This window comes from Emys orbicularis, chromosome 1 (assembly GCF_028017835.1).
Source record: "Emys orbicularis isolate rEmyOrb1 chromosome 1, rEmyOrb1.hap1, whole genome shotgun sequence".
Taxonomy (NCBI): domain Eukaryota; kingdom Metazoa; phylum Chordata; order Testudines; family Emydidae; genus Emys; species Emys orbicularis.
The window spans coordinates 89,425,378-89,446,789 of NC_088683.1; the positions used below are offsets into that span (position 1 = coordinate 89,425,378).

General features: G+C 44.5%; 1 protein-coding gene across 12 annotated transcripts in view; it reads right to left on the bottom strand.

The window, feature by feature from the left end:
• Positions 1-4,891: 4,891 nt before the first annotated feature.
• The window catches only part of ANKS1B (ankyrin repeat and sterile alpha motif domain containing 1B), a 753,819-nt gene continuing 737,298 nt past the window's right edge, over positions 4,892-21,412 (bottom strand). For 7 of the 12 annotated variants that reach the window (XM_065423480.1, XM_065423478.1, XM_065423489.1 and 4 more), the window contains 2 exons: positions 12,423-12,590; positions 4,892-5,002 (listed from right to left, as the gene is read on the bottom strand). In XM_065423480.1, the coding sequence (XP_065279552.1) occupies positions 4,892-5,002; positions 12,423-12,590 (279 nt within the window). The remainder of the gene's footprint in view (positions 5,003-12,422; positions 12,591-21,412) is intronic. The other 5 variants (XM_065423481.1, XM_065423479.1, XM_065423490.1 and 2 more) reach the window with 1 other exon arrangement.

Sequence of the window (21,412 nt, forward strand, 5' to 3'; positions counted from 1 at the left end):
GATGCCTAGAGGGAGGCACCACTGCACTTTCCCAAAGGTAGAAACTTAGGCACCCAGTGAACTTTTACCCTGAAAACATAGTTGCCAAATGAGTTTATACACCAACACGGTTCCGATCACACTGGCACTCTAGTACCTTTGTGGATCTGGGCCCCAGTGATCATGCCTACTTCCTATAACCTTCCCTCACCCAGCTCCACACTGGCACCCTGCCTTCACTCCTGCCTCCCCAGCCCCGCCTTTTACCCCAAACATCACTCTGTTTCTGCACCACAGCAGCTCCCGCCTGTCTCAAAACTAACCCCTGGCAGCTTGCTTCCCTCCTCAAGCTCTGTCATTCTAGCAGCTCCCAGATGCTTGCTCCAGTCCGCCACATCCAAGTAGCTACCTCAAACCCAGCATCTCCCCTGCTTACCTCACTTTGACTCATGCTCCCCCCGTCCCCGGTGTCCACCCACTCCCCCCCACATTTTTGCCAACTCATCCAGCACGGTATCCCAGTTAGTCCTGGCATCAGTGCCTCCAAATCCTGAGATTCTCTGTCCCTCAAAACTGGCCTGAGTGTGCTCCCAAACTCTCCTCTTACCTTAGGCGTCTCAAAGGGTAGTGGCTTGCCAGGGCCGACTCTGGCTTTCTGGCCGCCCCAAGCAAAAAAATAAAATAAAATAAAAACCTGCGGCGCGGCCGGAGCCAGGGTGCAGGGGGACTCCCTGCCCTGCAGATGTGCCCCGGCTAGCGGGGGGAGGGGTGGGAGCGGGGGGAGAGAGAGAGAAGGGGGATGGCCAGGGCTTCAGCGGGGCGCTGCCACGCGGCCCCTCCCGCCATGCCCCCTGCCGGGAGGGCTCCGCACCGCTCCGGTTGGCTGGGAGGGAAGGACGCGGGCTGCCCTGCTGGGCTTGCTGCAGGGTGCTCCCGTCCTCCACGCCGCTGCCCCCTACAGGGCGGCCGGAGCGGAACAACAACAACAACAACAACAAAAGCAGCCGTGCCGCTCTGGGATTGGGCGGAATGCCGCCTCCTACAAGCTGCCGCCCCAAGCACCAGCTTGCTCGGCTGGTGCCTGGAGCCGGCCCTGTGGCTTGCCACACTCTGTTGCCTTCTGGCTGTGGCTGCTCACCCCTCCCCACCATCTTCATTCTTGTGGGGGAGGGAGGAACCATGAAAGGGGCATTATCCCGCACTCTTCTAGAACATCAGGCTTTTTAGAGGAAGGGCTGCTGCCCTCCCACACAAGCTACAGGCGATAAGGACCGCTGGTAACTAACGTGCCAGGTCCCAATAGGTGTTTCTCTGGGCTCTAGTGAAGCCTTGCCAAACACGCACAAGGAACCCCTGAGCACAGGTAAACTCTGCCAAGTGGGGGCCTTCAAGGGGCTTGTTAGAAAATGTGGGGCCCGGTAACACCCTTGTCCAACTTCCCACCCCAAACCCTGGTAGTAAGGTTTCAGGGGATATGATGTTTCCTCCAAAAGTCCCTGTGAAGGGGCTCATGCCCTAGAGCCAGAGGCGGATTTACAGTAAAACACAGGTTGCCTTGGCACGGGGCCCCCCCAATGACAAGGGGCCCAGGGCCAGGCAGCTGCGGGGGGCAGAAGCTTGGTCCTGCCTGCTCCGCATCCGCCGGCAGCCAAGCTCTCCCCTCCCCTGCCGCCTCCCCCGAGTGTGCTGTGTTCCCGCCCCTCCCCCCCCGCGCTTCCCTGCCACCAAAGCAGCTGACTCCTGCATCCCCACACACACATGCCCCCCCAGCCCTGACTCCTACACCCCCCCACACACCCCAGCCACCTGCCCCCCTGACTCCTGCCCCCCCTCACACACCTGCAGCCCCCTGCCTTCCCTGACTCCTGCAACCCGTGACATCCCCTGCCCCCCTCCCCAGGCCCAGCCCCCTGCCCTCCCTGACTCCTGCATTCCCACCCCACAGCCCCACCTGCACCCCCGCACCAAACGGGAGCCGCCCCAGGTAAGTGCTCCAACCCCCTGCCCCAGCCCTGGGCCCCCTCCTGCACCCTAAGTGCTGGCCAGACCCCGCACCCCAATGTTTTTTTACATTTTTTTTTATAAAGCGCTCTTATCCAATGTGCTTTACAATAGTTAGCTAACGGTACAAACAATATTTGGAAAGATCATTAAGTGGTCTGCCGAGACCCTCAGCGATTTTCAAGTGGTCTGTGGAAAAACAAGTTAGACTACAGAAACGATCAAGGCACCTCACTTTATTTTCATTTACTTCTAGGCGGAGGAGGAAGTAAAAAAGAATGAAAAACGGGTGGGAGGGAAGTAAGAGAGAATGTTCTTTTTTTTGGCTGGGGCCCAAGGAGGGGCCCCAGAAATGAAGCTGAGCACAGGGCCCCACTAACTCTAAATCCACCATTGCCTAGAGCTATGAACTTCTGCCTTTGCCTCCTAGCCTCACTTACAGCATTGGGAGGGTCACCATCATTCATTCATTGACATTGCCTTCCTGCCTTTCTCCTAGCCTCAGTCCCTACCCTCCCAGCAGCCTTTTACTCACTCTGCCTTCTAGTTAGCCAGTCACCCTCAAGTCTGCCTGGCACAAATCCAACCTCTCATCAAGCCAGCCTGGATATCTGGCACCCACCCATCCACCATATTTTGCACCCACCTACTCTCCCTGATATCTTTCCACCCTGCCATCGACCAATCATGCCCTCATCGTGCTCCACCCCCTTCCCAAATCCTTTTGCTTGCCTCTAGACAGAACCCCCACTAAAACACTCCTCCTGCCTTGTCCCCATGGGCTGTGTCACTATCCTGCATGACAGGCGTCCTGGTTTTTCAGCTTGAAAATCTGGTCACCCTGTACGACCTCCTACATCTGCAGTCAACGTGTTCCAACAACTCCCACCTCTGGGCCTCTCTCAGGGTGGGATAGCCAGTTGGCGGCTCAGCGATGTACCTGAGAAGCAGTACATTTAAGGACTTTAAAAGGGTAAAACTTTAAACTAAAACTGGGCCCTTAACGCAAAAATTGTGTAAACTTTAATCAATAGAATGTATGACCCTGTGTATGCATGCACATTTTCCCCTTGAACACTCTGTCTGATGCAAAACCCATTGACTTCAAGGGGAGTACTTGTACTTGGACTTCAGAACAGGCCCTTTATGTGCTACAAGAATAACAGACTGGCGCACAAAGCAGTAGTGACTGTACAACTTCATTTTATTTTGTGTGCTTTTATAGGATATAAATAAATGACAAAATTACAAAATTTATAACTGGAAGCCCAAGCATATTTACATCGAAGTATTTGTTGCAGTGAGGCTATTATTTACTTTGTTCCTATACAATTTTCCTTTTGGTACCATATTTTTCAGTTATTTTTACTGTCAATTTACTACATACATATCAACAGTGAATAAGCAAAATATGTACAAGGAACTATTTGTTCAAGTAAATTGAATACTGTATTAAAAGGTTTTCATTACTCAGAGCTATAGGCTTAATTAAACCATATACAATTATCAATTTTTTTTTGGAATTCACCAATTGATGATTGTAATTGAAAAGCTCAGTTAGATATGAAATAATAATAATAATAAAAAAACATTAAGACAACCACACAATTTATCAATATCGCTATAATGAACTTCAAAATGATTCACAATTTGACTGGATAGAACAATATACATTAAAATGTCATTTTTCTCCTATAATGATATTTGCACCGTTATAATTCAGTTCTACATAAATATACATTATGGCATTATACAAATACTCCACAGACATTAAAAAAATTAAAACACTTTAAAGAAAATGTAAGTAAATTTCATTTAATCAAGCAAATGCTTAACCATTTTTGTTTCATGAAAACAGATTTATTACTTTGGAATTTTTTTCTCTTTCTTTATTTATTTAGAAAAATGTCTGCAGAAGAACTTCTTTCAAACAAGCTTTCTTTGACAGAAACCTTGATAGCAAAATCTGTAGTTTTGATTATGTTCTCTAGAACCGCTGTTGAGATTTTTAAAAATACTAGTAGAATTCATGACTTATAGCAACATTAAACTGTGTAAATTGTTGTATGTGTAGTGCAATGACTAGTCTGCTTCTATTCTATTCCCATCAGATGAAGCAAGTAGTGCATCCACCATTGATATTTTGCTAAAGGTACAGTAGCAATTGTTTAGTCAACTTTAAAATAAACAAAATCTTTCATAGTTAATCTGACTTCATCTCCCATAAATATTTCTATGTTCTCCCATAGTATTCTCTTCCATAAAAATATCTAATACAAGACACATTTTCTGTGCATTATTAATTCCTCTTTTTAACTAATCATAAAATTCTCATCCTTTGTCACACTGTGATAGGTTATTTTTTAAAGAGGATCAAAGGACACTAATGATTACATATAAAACCGGCACACACAGAAATTGGGGTAACTAATTTCTTGTTATTTTATTATTATTTTTAATACAATAAAGAGTAATTAATTCTTAGGCATTCAGGGGTTTCACAAATATTGTATTTAATAATTCTATTTCAATTAAAACCTGCCAAGATTTAATAACCAACCAAATCTCATACTCATAGGCAGCATTAATGTTAGTTTAGAGAACTTTTTAAAAAGTAGAATCATAAAATAAGAAATCAAAGAAAGCACTGTGGCGGAGTCACAAGAGGACTGCTTGAAAAATATTTCCTCACTCTCCTTGCAGACTGTAATTTAAAAGTCTTCATATAGTGTCATTCTCCTGTCAGTGCTGCAGGAAGAAATGATTACCAGCCTTTTTTTTTGTTAGTTACAAGGCCACTCTTACAGTGCAGTCTTCCTCTCTACTGGATTGAAACGTTGCCGTAAAGGAAAGGCTGTGCTGTGACTACTTGGAGTGCAAGGCACAACAAGAACCAGAGGACAGTTTTGTATCAGAAAATTGTAGTTTCATACTTGGTATTAATTCCTCTTTTGGCTTCTTGTCCAGGTTCTACAATCCACGGTAGATTGGCAAGAGTCTTTTGTTCAGATGGATCTATCTGCTTTAAAACAAATACAAATAAATACACACACTTAATTGGATCAGCACTTTTGTACAAAACATCTCAAGTACTAGTTTTGCATCCACTGAAGAGGTCATAGAATAAATCCCATGGTTTTACCATCACAGAGAAATCTATACGGGACTATCACTTACTTAAAACTAAGGTTTATTAAAGGCTTGATCCTGAGACATGCTCTAACCTTTTTAAATACACCTCTACCTCGATATAACGCTGTTCTCGGAAGCCAAAAAATCTTACCACGTTATAGGTGAAACCGCGTTATATCGAACTTGCTTTGATCCACCGGAGTGCGCAGCCCCGCCCCCCCCGGAGCACTGCTTTACCGCGTTATATCCGAATTCGTGTTATATCGGGTCACGTTATATTGGGGTAGAGGTGTATAGAGCCACATGACAGCCCCAGTGGCCAACATTTTTTCTTTCTTAAGATAATCTTTTACAAAGCAGAGGATTCTGACATACATCACAAAACAGCAAGTTAATTACCTTATAGTAACTGGAGGTTCTTTGAGATGGGTGGTCCCTATCTGTAGTCCACTGTGGGTGCGCATGTGCTCCATGTGACCAGAGCTGGAGAATTTTGAAAGCAACGTCCATTGGTCCACGCATGCACCCTGGCTCATTTCCTACCTCCAACCAAGGAGATAAAGAGCAGGGCGAACTGACCACCTCTCCAGTTCCTTCTCTACCGCAAATCAGAGAAGACTCAAAGCAAAGGGGAAGGAGAGCGGGTAGTGGAATACAGAAAAGGACCACATATCTTGAAGAACCTGCAGCTATTATAAGGTAAGTAACCTTCTGTTCTTTGCATGCTGGTTCTTAAGTGTATTCCACTGTGGGTGACTGACAAGCAGTATTCAACCAGGAGGAGGTTGCGAGGCTATAGGTGGCAGAGCCGAATGAAGGTCTGCCGTTCCAAAAGATGCATCAGCAGAGGAGTCCTGTACCAAAGCACAGTGTCTCGCAAACATGTGGACAGAGCTCCACACAAGTGATTTACAGATGCTGAGTAAAGGCACCTCTTGAAGCAATGCCATAGACATTGCTTGGGCTCTTGTGGAATGAGTTCTTACCCCAGGAGGTGGGGGAAGATTAGACAGTTGATAGAGCAAAATACAGCCTGAGATCCATTTTGAGATTTTTTTTTTATAGCCTGACCCCTGACCCTCTTTTCTTCAGAGTATGTGTGTGGTTTTGGGAAGAACACAGGTAAGTGAATTGTCTGGTTCAGGTGAAACTCAGAGACTACTTTGGGGGTGAATTTAGGGTGTAAACATAATGAAACTTTGTCCTTATGGAATATAATGAAAGGAGGATCCGCCATCAGCACTCCAAGCTCATCCGGCTGAGGTGATGGCTACCAGGAATGCACCCTTCAGGGACATGAGAGAGACATGGAGGAAGAAGCTAATAGTTCAAAAGGAGGCTTGGTGAGTATTGAGAGACCAAGATTCAAGTCCCATTGAGGAGTATCCCCCCTTTTTTTTTTTAAGGCGGAAAGGTTCTGCTTAGGCTTTTCCAGAATCTGCTAGTCAGTGGGTGTGCAAAGATTGAGTAGCCCTGTGAAAGTGGATGGTATGCACTGATTGCCACCAAGTGGACCCGTTAGGAGCTGACGGATAAATCTGTTGTCTTTATGGAAAGGATACAGTCCAGAATGAGAGCAATACCTGCAGCTTCTAGGGGTGTGTGTCGTTGATGTGCTCAGACAGAAGAACGCTTCCACTTGGTTAGGCAACATTTCCTAGTGGAATCCTTCCTATTGTTAAAAAGGATGTTCTGTACAGATTCAGAACATGATTGCTCTAAGGATGATGCCCATCCAAAAACCAGGCTCTGAGATGAAGCGGATGGGGGTTGGGATACTTGATCTTCCTGTTCCTCTGGGTCAGATCGAGAATGTTGGAATAATGATCAGTGCCCAAGACAATATGTGTAGGAGGTTCAGGAACAAAAACTGTATGGGCCAGTTGGGGACAATGAGAATGACTTGTGCCCTGTCCTGCCAAATCTTGTGCAAAACTCGAGACAGGAGTGGTAGTGGCATAGGGAAGGCATAATTCAGATGGTTTGACCATGGAAGCAGTAGAGCATCATCCTGTGAGTGGCAACCTATGGCTCCCCTGGAACAGTATATGTTGCATTCCATGTTTGTTTGGTAGGTCAACAAGTCCCTGGTGGGGGAGTCTCCCAGAGAGCGAGAATATTGTTAATCACAGAGTCGTGTAGCTCCTACTTGTAATCAACAGAAAAGTGTCCGCTGAGAGAGTCCACTAGCACATTCCGGTTTCCTGATAGGTAGACTGCTGACAGGGTAATCTGATTGCTGATGCCCCAGTTCCACAGACTGACAGCTTCTGCACATGGGGGATGGATCTCGCTCCTCCCTGTTGGATGTAAAAGACAGTTGTGATGTTGTCCAACATTATGAAGACATAGTGACTTTGAATGACCAGGAGAAAGGCTTTGCAAGTTTTTAAAACTGCTCATGGCTCTAGAACATTGATGTGCATCCTGGACTCTCGAGATGTCCAGGTGACTTGGGCTTTATGGTTGTCCATGTGCATAACCCAACCCAACAGGTAATGATCATCCTGTCTGGTGCAGAAGTGAGGAAGGGAACACCAACACATACCTGGTGAGGATTCTTCCACCATAAGAGGGACAGTTTCACTTTAGTGGGAACAGTCACTACGGTTTTCATGGATTGTTGGTTTGGCAAGTACACAGTTTGGAGCCATGCTTGTAGGCAATGAGGGTAGAGTCTTGCAAATAGCATGACATAAGTACATGAGGCCATATGGCCTAGGAGACAGAGACAGGTCCTGACAGGCACTCGTAGGTTGCTTATGACCTGGTCCGTAATAGTGTTCATAGCCTGAAACCTGTCCTAGGCAGGTACGCCCTTGCCGTGGCTGAATTTAAGGAAGCCTTGATGAAGTCTAACTTCAGTGTAGGGGTGATGATGGATTTTTTCAGCATTTACGCTGACCCCCCCAAAGAAGAGAGGAGTTGCAGCATTGTCAAAGTCAATGGACAGGCCTCTTGGCATGACCTGGAGCCAATTGTCAAAGTGCAGATGATGGTGCAACCACGATGTCTCATATAGTTTTCTACTACAGAAAACACCTTGGTAACTACCCCAGGGAGGTAGCAATGCTGAAAAGGAGTACTCTGTATTGAAAGTGGTCAGAGCCCACCATGAATCTATCCGAGACAGTGTCTGTGAACGGGGTGGATGTCCACGCGAAAGTAGGCATCCATGTCAAGAGCTGTAAACCACATGTCCTTTTCCAGGGATGGAATTATAGATGCCAACATCACTATAAGGAACTTGAGTTTATGAATAAAGAGGTTGAGATGGCAGAGGTCCAGAATGGGTCTCTAACCGTCCTTCTTTTTGGATATTAGGCAGTATGGCAAGTAAAAACCACCCCCTTAGTACTGCAGAGCAACCCACTCTATCACTCCACACTGTAAGAAATATTCCACTTCTTGCTTGAGACTGTTCTAGTGCAGTGGTCCCCAAACTTTTCAGGGTCATGCCCTCCCTTACTGCTGTCCGTGCTCCCGCCCAACTGAGGCCAGGAGTGTTGGTGTGACTCGGAGCGGGGGATGCGGACAGGGTAAAGGGGGTCGAGGCTGGGGCTGTAGCTGGGAGTGGGTCTGGGGCCAGGGCTGGGAATGGAGCCATGGCGGGGGCGGGGCAGGAAGAGGTGGGGCAGGGGTGGGGGCTTGGGGGAAGGGGTGCAGTGGGGGTGGGGACTGGGGAGACCGGGGGTCACGCACCCCCTGGGAACAGGGGAAGTTGGCACCTCTGCCCCTCGTAGGTTTATAACCTCTCTCAAGAGGGAGGGACCCAATGGTGTGGGAGACTCTGGGTCTGGGGGAAAGTGAAAATATCCTCAGGAGGAGTGTAGGTCTCAGCTCTTCTTGGAGTGAGAAAGGTCCTGGCCACCCAAACCACAGTCTGTGCCACAGCTACTGAAGACAAAGATGGTACTGTGGCTAACTGATGCTCTTAGGTGATTGGTCTTCATCGGTGCTGGTGGATCCCAGGGTTTGTGTTTGGGGGGTACCAGAGGCACCAGTGTCCTCGATCACAATCCAGTGCTGATGGACACCCTTGACTTGAGGGCTTTCTAGTCATGGTTTGGAACATACTAAGTTCTCTTGGTTTGAGCTTGCTCAGTTTAGGCAGGGATGAATCTGACTTCTTTGAAGTGGGTCTGGAGGAAGATTTAGCCTCATGCTTATGGGAATTCTCCCAGCTCTCCTGAAAAGACCCCACTGAAGGATCTGTGGGGGTAGACTCCTTCACTTTGGACTCGGACCTTGTGGCAGGAGATGCACTCCTTGCTGAGTCAATCTGATATGAGGGGCTGGGGGTTCCCTGGCCTGGGTCTGACTGAGTCTTCATGGCCTTTTCTATTAGGTGCTTCCTAAGGTGAAGTTCCCACACTTCCTGGATCTGGCAAGGGAATGAAGGGCAGGTATTGCACCTTGCCATGATGTGGGTGTCCCTGAGGCACTACAAGCAGTGTTGGTGGTCAATGCTGATCAAGAAGAATCGCGTACAGGAAGCCCAAATTTTGAAGCTGAGAGTCCTGGGCATAATGCGGTACCCCCAGGTCAGGGAGACTAAGTAACTCTGAAACACTAAAATGATCAGATACAAACTTTAAAACTCCAGAACTATGAAAACTATTTACAGATATGTACATATATTCACAGAAAAAGGAGAAAGCTGAAGCTTTGGACTCTGGAGGTTCCAAACCGAACTACGTGGTGGTGAGAAGGAACTGGGGAGGTGGTCGCCCCACCCCATCTATTATCTCCTCAGTTGGAGGCACGAGGTGAGCCAGGCACGCATGTGCGGACCAACGGACACTGCTTTCACATTTCTCTGGTTCCATGCGTGTGGAGTGCGTGCATACCCACCGTGGAATACACGTAGGGACAAGCACTCCAAGAAGAATAATACCTCTGTGCCATTTTCACACTTCAGAAGGGAGTTTTAAATTGAGTTAAATCAATAACATATATACTGGCCATGCTCATTGTTCCATCAGGCCTTCATTTGGGAAGGGGTATCAGTTTAGATGAAATAACAACTTCACCAAAAACCAAACTATATCTGAACAATGTTTATTTTAGGTTAGAAATGTGGCTGCCTTCTTTTCAGTCCCGACAGATGCTTATTAGATCTTCGGAGACTTCAATATTAGAGCTGATCACATTTCAGACTTTCCAGTGCACAGAAAATTTTGACATTTTGCAATTTAGTTTCAGCCTGAGTTGGATGGGTCAGTTTCCCTGCTGCTATTGAGTGGTGGCCACCAGTAGAACTGACATGAATCATGTCAGCAGCAGCTGGGGATACTGACAGCCATGGATCTGGGGCAGCTCTGCCATGCAGCTCCCAGGCCAGCTGGCTCCCCGACCTGCCCAACTCCCATTCCTGTAGCCTGCGGCGCTAACTGCCCTGGGAGTCCAGCTCAGCCTCAAAGAGCCTGAAAACCCCCAGACTCCCAAATCAGCTGGGGCTCTCAGGACTTTCAGGTTGCCTGCTGCAGTGCTGGGATCCTATACCCTGAGAGTCACATCTTGTGCTATGGCTCCCAGGGATCTCATGCTCCTGACTGCAGCAGCAGGGAGCCTGGAAACCCTGAGAGCCCTGGCTCAAGCCAGGGTTTTAGGGCTTTCAGGCTCCCCGCTGCTGGAGCTAGGAGCTGAGTCACAGTTCAAGCTGGGACTTCCAGGATTTCCTGCTCCACTACAGGGAGCCTGGAAGCCCCGGGGTCCCTGGACCGAGGCCAGACCATATGGTTGCCCAGGAACCATGGACCCTTGAAGCCCACTGTTCCCAGCAGAACCGTATCCATAATTTGACAAAAATTAATTGAATCCAAAGTGTTTTTGTGAAACATTTAAGCAAGTCAGCATTTTTTGATTGAATTCTTTAGTTGGACAATTCCTGACTAGCTCTACTCAAGCTAGATTTTAGCAATCTCTTGGGCTGCTGACTGTCTTTAGAAAGACGTTGTGTGTATGGTGAGGGCCAATTAATTCTGGGACATCTTTAAGTTCTACATGCCCCAAATAATATTTGACTAGTACAACCAGTACCCAAAGATGAGACTGAAGACCTTTCCTTCTTAAGTGGAATGTCACTATAGATAGTGGTTTTGTTAGGAATTGTGGAGAGTGAGATCAGGTCAGGGAACCTGTTTTGGCTTATGGAGAAAATATCAGAAAGGCAGGTTGGGTTCCAGAGAAGAGGAGCTTTGAAAGCAGGGAGACTGTTGAGGGTCAAAAGACAGGAAGAAAAGAGAATGAGGTGGTTCTGATGGGAGGAGAAAGGTAAAAGGATAGAATATGAAGAAAGGAGGAAAAGGAAGATAATTGAAAGTTCAGTCAAGTCAAATTAGGATTCAGTTGTCAAAGGCCTTATCTGAACCAAAATTCTGTGCCTTCAAAATTTGCCAGTCATTGATTTGCATCTGCAGTGATCCTGTATTGGGGGAAGTCACAGGCACTCAGTTAGGCCTGGTCCACACTAGCCCCCCACTTCGGACTAAGGTACGCAAATTAAGGTACGTTAATAACGTAGCTGAATTCGAAGTACCTTAGTCCGAACTTACCGCGGGTCCAGACGCGGCAGGCAGGCTCCCCCGTCGATGCCGCGTACTCCTCTCGCCGAGCTGGAGTACCGGCATCGACGGCGAGCACTTCCGGGATCGATCCGGGATCGATTTATCGCGTCTAGACAAGACACGATAAATCGATCCCAGAACATCAATTGCCTGCCGCCGGACCCCGAGGTAAGTGTAGACGTACCCTTAGAAGACACAACAGGATTATTGTGCTAATACTTGATTGTCCTCAGAGGTCTGGTTTTTGGTTAGTTTTGAAAGATGAAGATATCAATGTTATGGTCTCATACTGGTATCAAAGCTAAACAAAAAGGGTTAAAATACATCAAGCTAAATTTTGTGTTGATTTACACCTTGACGCAATCTCAGTGAAGTCAATGTGATCGCACAGGTTGTAAATCAGAGCTGATTGTAGTCCATGGCATTTAAAACAGCTACATTAACACATGGAAATAAACACTGAAACACGTCAAGCAGTGGAATAACAGCATAAGAGATGCCTGACTAGTACTACATATACAACTCCTTAAGATGGAAGGGTCTGAGATAAAGTGTTGCAAATTGATGGTATGCTGAGATTCTATAACTCCTTGCAGACTGACTTTGGAGTGATGAGTGGATGTGGCATAGCTTATCTTGGGAGGTGCTTTTCTGACCAAACAAATATGTAAACTACTATCAGATTCATGCCAACATATTTTTTTGTATAGCTGGGTTTTGATTTTCTTATTTGCTACTTACCACAGACTTTCGAATACTAACACGTGGTTTTGGAATTGGTTTGGTGGGTTTATTTTCAAAGCTTTCTGGGAGGGTTGAAGAATGGCCTCCTTTTCGTGCTTGTAGTGCGAGCTGGTAGGCTACCTCGAATGCCTGTCCAAGTGTTAGAATTATTTCATAGGCTAAATTCTGGAACAACAACAAAACATTCAAAAATAGAGTTAGGAGACATTAGCATTTATGAATATTAATTAAGGACAATCCTGCCTAGTGCAGTTGGGTAGACTTTTACATGCCTATACTGTACAAGTCAATGCTACTATATAAATAATACAAATACACTGAAGATGGCCTGCTAGATCTTTTCTATCTTCAACGTCTGTGAATCAATGTATAGCTATCAAAGGGCAACCAAAGTGTGATTGGCCTTAGTGAAAGGCATTATTCAGTTATTGTACACAATCTCTCAATTGCTAAACATTAAAACAGTGACCAGATTAGGTTGGTGTGGCCTGCTGACACCACATTACCAATACATAAATTGATGTTCTTGTATTTCTTCTCTGTGGTTTCATTCTGTGTTCCAGCATGATAATTCAAGGGAAATTCCTGTAAGTTTTATTTTAGTGACAGATCACAGAACTGAGCCAGTGGAAGGGGAGGGTGAGCCAAATCACATGCTTCCTCAACCAAGTCTGTGTGCTTTATCCCCCAGCTAACCTTCATTGACTCGCCTTCAAGATGCCACCCATCTTGTTCCATTGTTTAACATTTTAGCCAGCTCTGCTTCAAGCCTGATCTCCTGACATGCCCTTCTTCAAAATCTGCAGTCTGAGTCATTACTTCCCTCCTCTTGTGTCTCTGAACACTCTGAGCTGCACTATCAGAGAATAGCAAAGGAGCAGGAGGGAACTCCACTTCAGTGAGCATTTCCAGAAAATCTGAAGGAAAATGTTACAAGTGCACCCTTCACTTTACTGGGCTGCAAGTTGAAAATGGTGTGAGCAACATTCTCAGGCTTTGTCTTCTGCAGGAACTGGCCAAAGGGCACTTGGGTGGTCAGATTCTCATTTAGAACTAGAATATCAGAGAATCCTGGGAGGTTACTGTGCATTGTTGTGTGTTTGTTATCAAAGAAGTCAGATTTTTAAGACTAAGACCACTGGGTGACAGCATAACTAGAATAATATGAGTGCTCATTTATTGAGTATATGCAAAATGTAGGATAAAATATTTGTTAAAGTAGGTGCTTCCTCAAAAAGGGAATTGGGAATTTGGATTCAATGGATTAGTGTGACCATTTCCTTTGGTTTTGAGTAATGTGGGTTCAACTCCCCTGTGGAACCTTTGAGCTTCAGATATGCACAAAACCCAAATCTCAAAGTGAAATTTAGTGGAAACCACCATGCTTCATTCAGTTTCAGGTTGAAACCATGTTAAACCAATCAGCCATACATTTGCACAAGCTCATTGAAAAGGTTAGTGAAGCCTTCAGTTTACCATGTGTATGTTTCTAGTTTCTAGTAAACAATAATGAAGCCATACACAATTTGCATAAATATAAAATCTGCCCTTCACTAGTTAGACCTTATAATTTTATCCTATCTCCTTACTTCAAACCATAAGGCAAACCCCCACTGTCGTCGTGAAGGTATTCTCTCTCTTGCTCTTGTAACACCCACTTTAGGAACAGTGTACCAAATTCAGACCTTCTGAAAGCAGGTGCATCTCCAATCACTTCTGCTAATAAAAGGGGCCAATTATTCCATCAGTTGCACAGGTGCAACTCCTACTGCCTTATGTGACAGTTGCATCCATGCAAATGATGAGATTAATTGTAATTGGGTCCCGGATTTGCATTTGGCTCATTATAAAACCTTCTTCTGAAGCATCCAGCATTGGTTATGGTCCAGTGATAGACTAGATAGAAAAATTTACTTTTTAATTTGTCCATCCAAATGTGATCAGCTGCTGTCAAGATCCCTGGGTATGCTGTCCCTGCTAAGACCCTTTTCCAGTCCACTGAGTGCACTCTTTTCAAGTGACATGCCCACGCCTTCGCTTCTGTTTGGGATGGGATCTCAAGAGCCAAACACTTTCTGACTTGGTCTCTGGGTTACACCCCCCTAGGTGCCAATCATACTGTAACAGCATATGTTTGCAGTGATACAGAAATAGCTTATTTAAAACAAAGCAGGATTTATTTTTCCAAAATGTACAAAGTGCCTCGAGAAGTGGATTTAAAATAACAAAGAGACCTATATGCATATTTCCTTACCTAATCTTAACCTCTATCTCTATAGCTCAGGAAGGTCTGTCTTATTCCCCATCTCTGAGATGGGAGAACTAGCTTACACTTCATGCCGCATGCGCCTCCTGCCTGTGAATGAGTTCTTCCAGTGTGTCAGCTTTTTCATTGACACCCCCAGGGCCAGTTCTCCCAGCTCACTCACCCTCCCCTTCCCTTTTCTAGGATCTTTGGGGTTTTTGGTCTACTTTGTTCCCCGGCTTAGCCTTAGGGAAGTAAAGACATTCTAAAATGGATGGAGCCAGCGAGGTAACTAGCTGAGGGCCCAGTCATTGTTCTCTTAGCTGCTTTGAAAGTGTGTACCTGAAGCTGTCTTATATCTTAGTACTTGTGGTGGTTCCTGCCCCTAGGCCAACCTCAAGCTCCAGTCTGTCTTAACCTTTTGCATTCAAGTAGGCAGCAATACAAAAATTGAACAGAGAAACCAACTCATCCATAGCATTCATAAGAAATAACACAGACATTTTCTCAGTTCATCACAGTTGCTATGATCGCATCCACCATGACAAGCTGCTCAAGGTTTCATACCTTTGACACTGAAATCACCTACCTGAACTCCCAAGAGTAGGGCCAACCACTTGACTTAGGGAAACCTGGTCAGAACTGGTCAGTGCTGCAGATGCAGTTTGCCACCAAAAATTCACAGGTTTTAAGGCCTAAAGGGATCGTTATGCCAATCTAGTGGGAATCCAGCTGAACATAGGCAACAAATTGAGAAACCCATTGGTCATATTTGCCACAAACGTATGATACATTTTATGACTCCCAATTGAGTGCCTATGCTAATGTCACAAGATTAAGACTTTAGAGACACATCCTGCACTGCTGTAGTAACATGCCAGTGCACTGTCCCACAAGATTGGATTAACTGTAGTCAAGATTATATATTGATAAGGAATAAATTGACAGGACTGGGTAGAATAATGGCCCTGGAAAAGTAAGTTCAGCACTATTGTGATAGTGCACTTTATAGTGTGGCATACAATGTCATCAGGACACAGTCTGCACTGGATAATTATGAGATGACAGAGTAGATGGGAACATAGAATATGCCATGCAGTGACAGAAGAAATGTCCAGCTAGTCTGGGACCCTGCCTCCAGTAGTAGTTAAAAATAGTTCAAGAGATGCTGCAAATTATTTTCCTCTTTAGCACATTATATAGTGGGACAACAGCCATGCCCAGAACCTGAATAATCCACAGAGGCGCTGGACATGCAGTAGTCACATGTGAACAGAGGTGTGCCTGGTAAATATGTTCAACTATATCCTAGTAGAGAGAATGGACCATACTACATTAAAGAATATTATGTCTGTAAGTGGGAAAGGAGTCATACATTATGTATTAAGTTAGAGAGCACCTTGAAACCAGGCAAGGATGCAATGGAATTAAGGCTTCTGGGGATTTTTAAAACAGGAAAAGCCAACTGCAGAAAAATATCTAGCTACAAACTGGGTTAGTTTTGGGGATTTCTCATTTACAGTGTGTATTCAATACTGGAATGGGAATACTGTATTGAAGTTGACCAATATGAGTGCCTTACATGTGCTATGCCTGAGTAGGGGAGTGGAAATGCCACAAGGTTCCCTTGCAGAGTTTCCACTTGGGGTGTTTGTGGGGGGAAACAGGTTTGGTCCCAGTGGCATAACCAGGAGGTTCACCACTGAATAATCAGTGGATCCCCCAATATCTGTGGAGGACTTCAGCCTCCACAGCCCCCTTCAGGCTCCCTGGAAGGGAAGCACAGCTGTTGGACCCATGCGCTACTTGGGACTCCTGCAATGGCTGGTGGCCAACCCTTCGCCCAAGGATGATTGAGAAGGAAAGTAAGTAAGTTAATCCTGCCAGGGTATGTCCAGAACATGACAAAGGAATTCAGAAGAGGTGGATTGTCTTGTTTTGTTTTTTTGAAGTTCAAGTTGTAACATGTACATGCCTCAGCATGCCAGCCTGACCCAACAGTCTCCTGTCACTTGTATTCTAATTGTTCTATTACTATTTTATATTTGTTTTATTTAGGACTGTCAAGCGATTAAAATTAATTGTGATTAATTGCACTGTTAAAGAATAATAGAATACCATTTATTTAAATATTTTTGGATGTTTTCTACATGTTCAAATATATTGATTTCAATTACCACACAGAATACAAAGTGTACAGTGCTCACCTTATATTATTATTTTTATTACAAATATTTGCACAGTAAAAAACAAAAGAAATAGTATTTTTCAATTCATCTAATACAAATAATGTAGTGCAATCTCTTTATCATGAAAGTTGAACTTACAAATGTAGAATTATGTAAAAAAAAAAAACTGCACTCAAAAATAAAACAATGTAAAACTTTAGAGCCTACAAGTCCACTCAGTCCTACTTCTTGTTCAGCCAATCCTCAGACAAACAAGTTTGTTTACATTTGCAGGAGATAATGCTGCCTGCTTCTTGTTTACAATGTCACCTGAAAGTGACAACAGGGTTTGCATGGCACTGTTGTAGCCGGCATCGCAAGATATTTACATGCCAGATGCACTGAAGATTCGTATGTCCCTTCATGCTTCAACCACCCTTCCAGAGGACATGCGTTCATGCTGATAACAATCGTTCTGCTCGATAACAATCTAAAGCAGTGCGGACCGACACATGTTCATTTTCATCATCTGAGCCAGATGCCCCCAGCAGAAAGGTTGATTTTCTTTTTTGGTGGTTCGGGTTCTGTAGTTTCCACATGGAGTGTTGCTCTTTTAAGACTTTTGAAAGCACGCTCCATATCTCATCCCTCTCAGATTTTGGAAGGCGCTTCAGATTCTTAAACCTTGGGTCGAGTGCTGGAGCTATCTTTAGAAATCTCACATTGGTACCTTATTTGCGTTTTGTCAAATCTGAAGTGTAAGTATTCTTAAAATGAACAACATGTGCTGGGTCATCATCCGAGATTGCTATAACATGAAATATATGGTAGAATGCATATAGCAGGAGACATATAATTCTCCCCCAAGGAGTTCAGTCACAAATCTAATTAATATTTTTTGTTTTAAATGTTTTTTTTCCATCAACATGGAAGCATGTCCTCTGGAATGGTGGCAGAAGCACGAAGGGGAATACAAATGTCTAGCACGTAAATACCTTGCAATGCTGGCTACAAAAGTGCCATGCAAACGCCTGTTCTCACTTTCAGGTGACATTGTAAATAAGAAGCATTATGTCCTGTAAATGTAAACAAACTTGTTTGTCTTAGTGATTGGCTGAATAAAAAGTAGGACTGAGTGGACTTGTAGGCTCTAAAGTTTTACATTGTTTTGTTTTTGAGTGCAGTTATGTAACAAAAAAAATCTACATTTGTAAGTTGCACTTTCACAATAAAGAGATTGCATTTCAGTACTTGTATGAGGTGAATTGAAAAATACTATTTTTAAAGATTTTGCCCCCTCCCCCCCTTTTTTTTTGTATAAAGAGGACCTGAAGGGTTTCTGCTGTTTCATAAAGATTTTTTTTTCACTTCTTTTTCTTAAAGCTCAGGATTGTCAAGTCTGGTCTTCACTGGTGTGGTGGAATGCTGCCTGGTTTTACTAGATAAGCTTTTCTGGATGTATGTGTCTCTCTAAAAGCTTACTGTGAGCTAACACATCTCAGTAGAAAGACGGGGGCAGGTTAATAAGGCTATCCAGTGTCCCAAATATGGGAGTGAAAATAAGTATTAGCAAAACCAACAAAAATACAGTGGAGTTTTAAACAATTGACTAAAAATCCCTTCCCTGCTCAACTGCTAACTTTCAGTTTCTTGTCTCTTGGGATTTCATAATTTCCCTAGTTCTCAGTCACAAAAGAGTCTTCAAGGGCAGACGAGCCCAGAATTTCTAATGTAGAGACAGTCAGGAAACTTTTTGTTTTTTAAATAAATTTTTCAGGCTGTCTTTATTCATCATAATGAAGCAATAAAACAGAACGAGTCCAGTTTTTCCTTTTGAAGGTCACCTTTAACATTCCTCTTGCTTTTCCATGTGATATGGATATACATAGGGCCCAATTCTCTGACCCAGCCTAAGAGTGTTCAGTGCAAGTCTAGAGGGATGCAAAAGAAGGAGAAGGTGGCTTTATGTTGTGCAGGCTTTGGTCTGGTCTGGCATGAATTAGAGCAGGCTGAAGGCTATTCTGATCTGTGCCGGCTGCTTTCTATCCCCAGGAGCCACGGAGCAGCCGAGCTAAGGGCCTGTGCCCTGTGGTGAACGGGAATTTGGCATAGGATCTACCATGGTGACTTTTTATTGTTGGAGGATCCCTCTGTGGAGGAGGACATGCTTCAGTGGCAAGTGAAACCAGGTTGAGGGCTGCTTTGTGCTACTGGACAGTGCAAAGCAGCCGTTGTTGTACTGATGAATCAGGTCCCACCTTTGTACAATATTCTCAAAGTCTGATGTTTTGGGTATTTTCAGGCAGAAACATTACTCTGTATGTGAGTGTGCTAAGCTGCACACAGTCAGCCCTGAATACTAAATATCAATATCAAATATCACTAAATAGCAAATCTTGTAGTTTACCTCTCCTTACATTACATTTGATTTCTTCTCCCCCAAAAAATGTGAAATTAGAAGAAGCCTTTTTTACAAGATAAAAGAGGGGCAAAAGTTCAGTATTGTGTCTCTGTAATATTTATTTTATAGTTGCCAAAATATAGTTAGAAATAAAAATAAATACAAATGTACAGTTTTCTACTGACACAGTTGGATTTTCTGGAAAGAGCTATTGTAATATGCTGAATATAAGAACAACTTCTGCAGTTATCCATAAATGTGGTATGTAGCCCAGGACTGTATTGTTTCTATGGGCAAAAATCTGCTTGAAAGAGCAAGCTACCATAGGAACAAACAAGTACTGTACTTTAAATAGAAAAGGTGATCTCAATCTACTGTATGTTTACGTTGTGCATATTTAGCTTTTTTTTGACTGAGCTTATGCTTGCATCAGAAATGTTACATCCTGAGAAAAAAAATATAACACAGAGAGAATATTTGAACAGACGGCACCCTGGTGAGAATTATATAGCAGGAGAATACTATGTTAAAACAGCGAGACATGAAAGTCTATCTGTACATCTTAAAATAGCTATTATAAGTGCTTAACCTCCCCCATGATAAGGAAGATATTGGAATTATCCTGAATCTCTAGTCTCTACTTGGAAGGCAGAGAAAAACTGAATTATATTTACTACATCTGGAATTCTACATGTTTGTGGTTAAGCCTTATTGACAAGAGATAGTACACTGTAGCTATTTCGAGCTTTTCAAAGGATTGGGAAAATTAATAATCCATATTGACTCAATCAGGGCCATTCTAACTGGTTCACTTTTCATTAATTCCATCCTCTTTAATTAATAACACATCTTGTTGACCAAGGCCTAATATTTTTAAATATAAATTTAAGTTTTTTTCTATTCCCTATTCACATCAAATCTCAGCATTAAGAGATGAATCAATACAAATAAATAATGAAAACTAACATTTCTTCTAAATGCCTTGAACAGCTATTTAAAATAATTAAACCTTTGTATTTTACCACTTAGCAACACAGCCTGTCTTAGCAGCTACAGCAGCATGTTCAGACATAGCTGAATTGTTTCTGATGTATCTAACTGATCTATATTCATGGGAAATGTGTTTGAAGAATACATGCACAATATACTCTTTGAGGATTTTACGTATTTGTGCAATTTTTACTCAGGAGTCGACCCCGAAACTCCTCAAGTCGGCATTACTCGGTGGTGAACCCGAGCCAGGGAATGCCATCGGGTTCTTGGCCTCCTTGGCAGGGACCGGTACACTTGGAACTCGTGGGCGTTTCCCCCAGTACAGGGACCGCAGTCGAGGTGCTCTTATTCAATGGCTTCTGAAGGAAGGGCTCTGCTGCCCCTTCGGGCAGAGTCCAATCTGGACTCTGATACTGAGTATCAGGAGCTGGCGCCGCGAGATCCAGTCTGTACAGGGGTGGAGGGGGTGCCCTCAGCTGGTGCTGGCCTCCTCCTCCTCTTCTCCTGACAAGGCTGTGTCGAGAACGGGCATGTCACTTTCCCAGGATGACTACAAGGCCCAACAGGAGCTGCTGAATAGGGTGGCCAAAAAGTTGGGCATACAAGTGGAGGTAGTAAAGGAGTCCTCCCATAGTCTGGTTGACATTCTGACCGCAGTGGGCCCAATGAGAGTGGCCCTGCCTCTCAACAAAGCCATCATGGACCTGACAAATGCCCTGTGGCAAACCCCTGCTGCCCTACCTCCCACAGCCAAGAGGAAGTACTTTGTTCTGGCTCAAGGATATGAGTTCCTGTATACTCATGCCCCCACCTCCTCCAGATCCCTGATAGTGTCTGCTGCCAGTGAATGAGATCGGCAGAGTTTGCAGGAGGTGACTCCCAATGCAAAGGACTCAAAAAAGATGGACCTGTTTGGTAGCATGGTCTACTTGACTGGGACTCTCCGGTTCAGGATCACTAACCAACAGGTGCTCCTGAGCAGATATGACTTCAACATGTGGGACTCCATGTTGAAGTTTAAGGACTTGCTGCCACAAGAGGTCAGGCTGGAGTTCTCCTCACTAGTGGAGGAGGGGAAGTCCATAGTGAGGGTCCGTAGTGGCCATGCATAGGAGCTCATGGCTCCAGTCCTCAGGCCTCATGCAGGAGGTTCACCAAATCCTCCAGGACCTTACTTTGA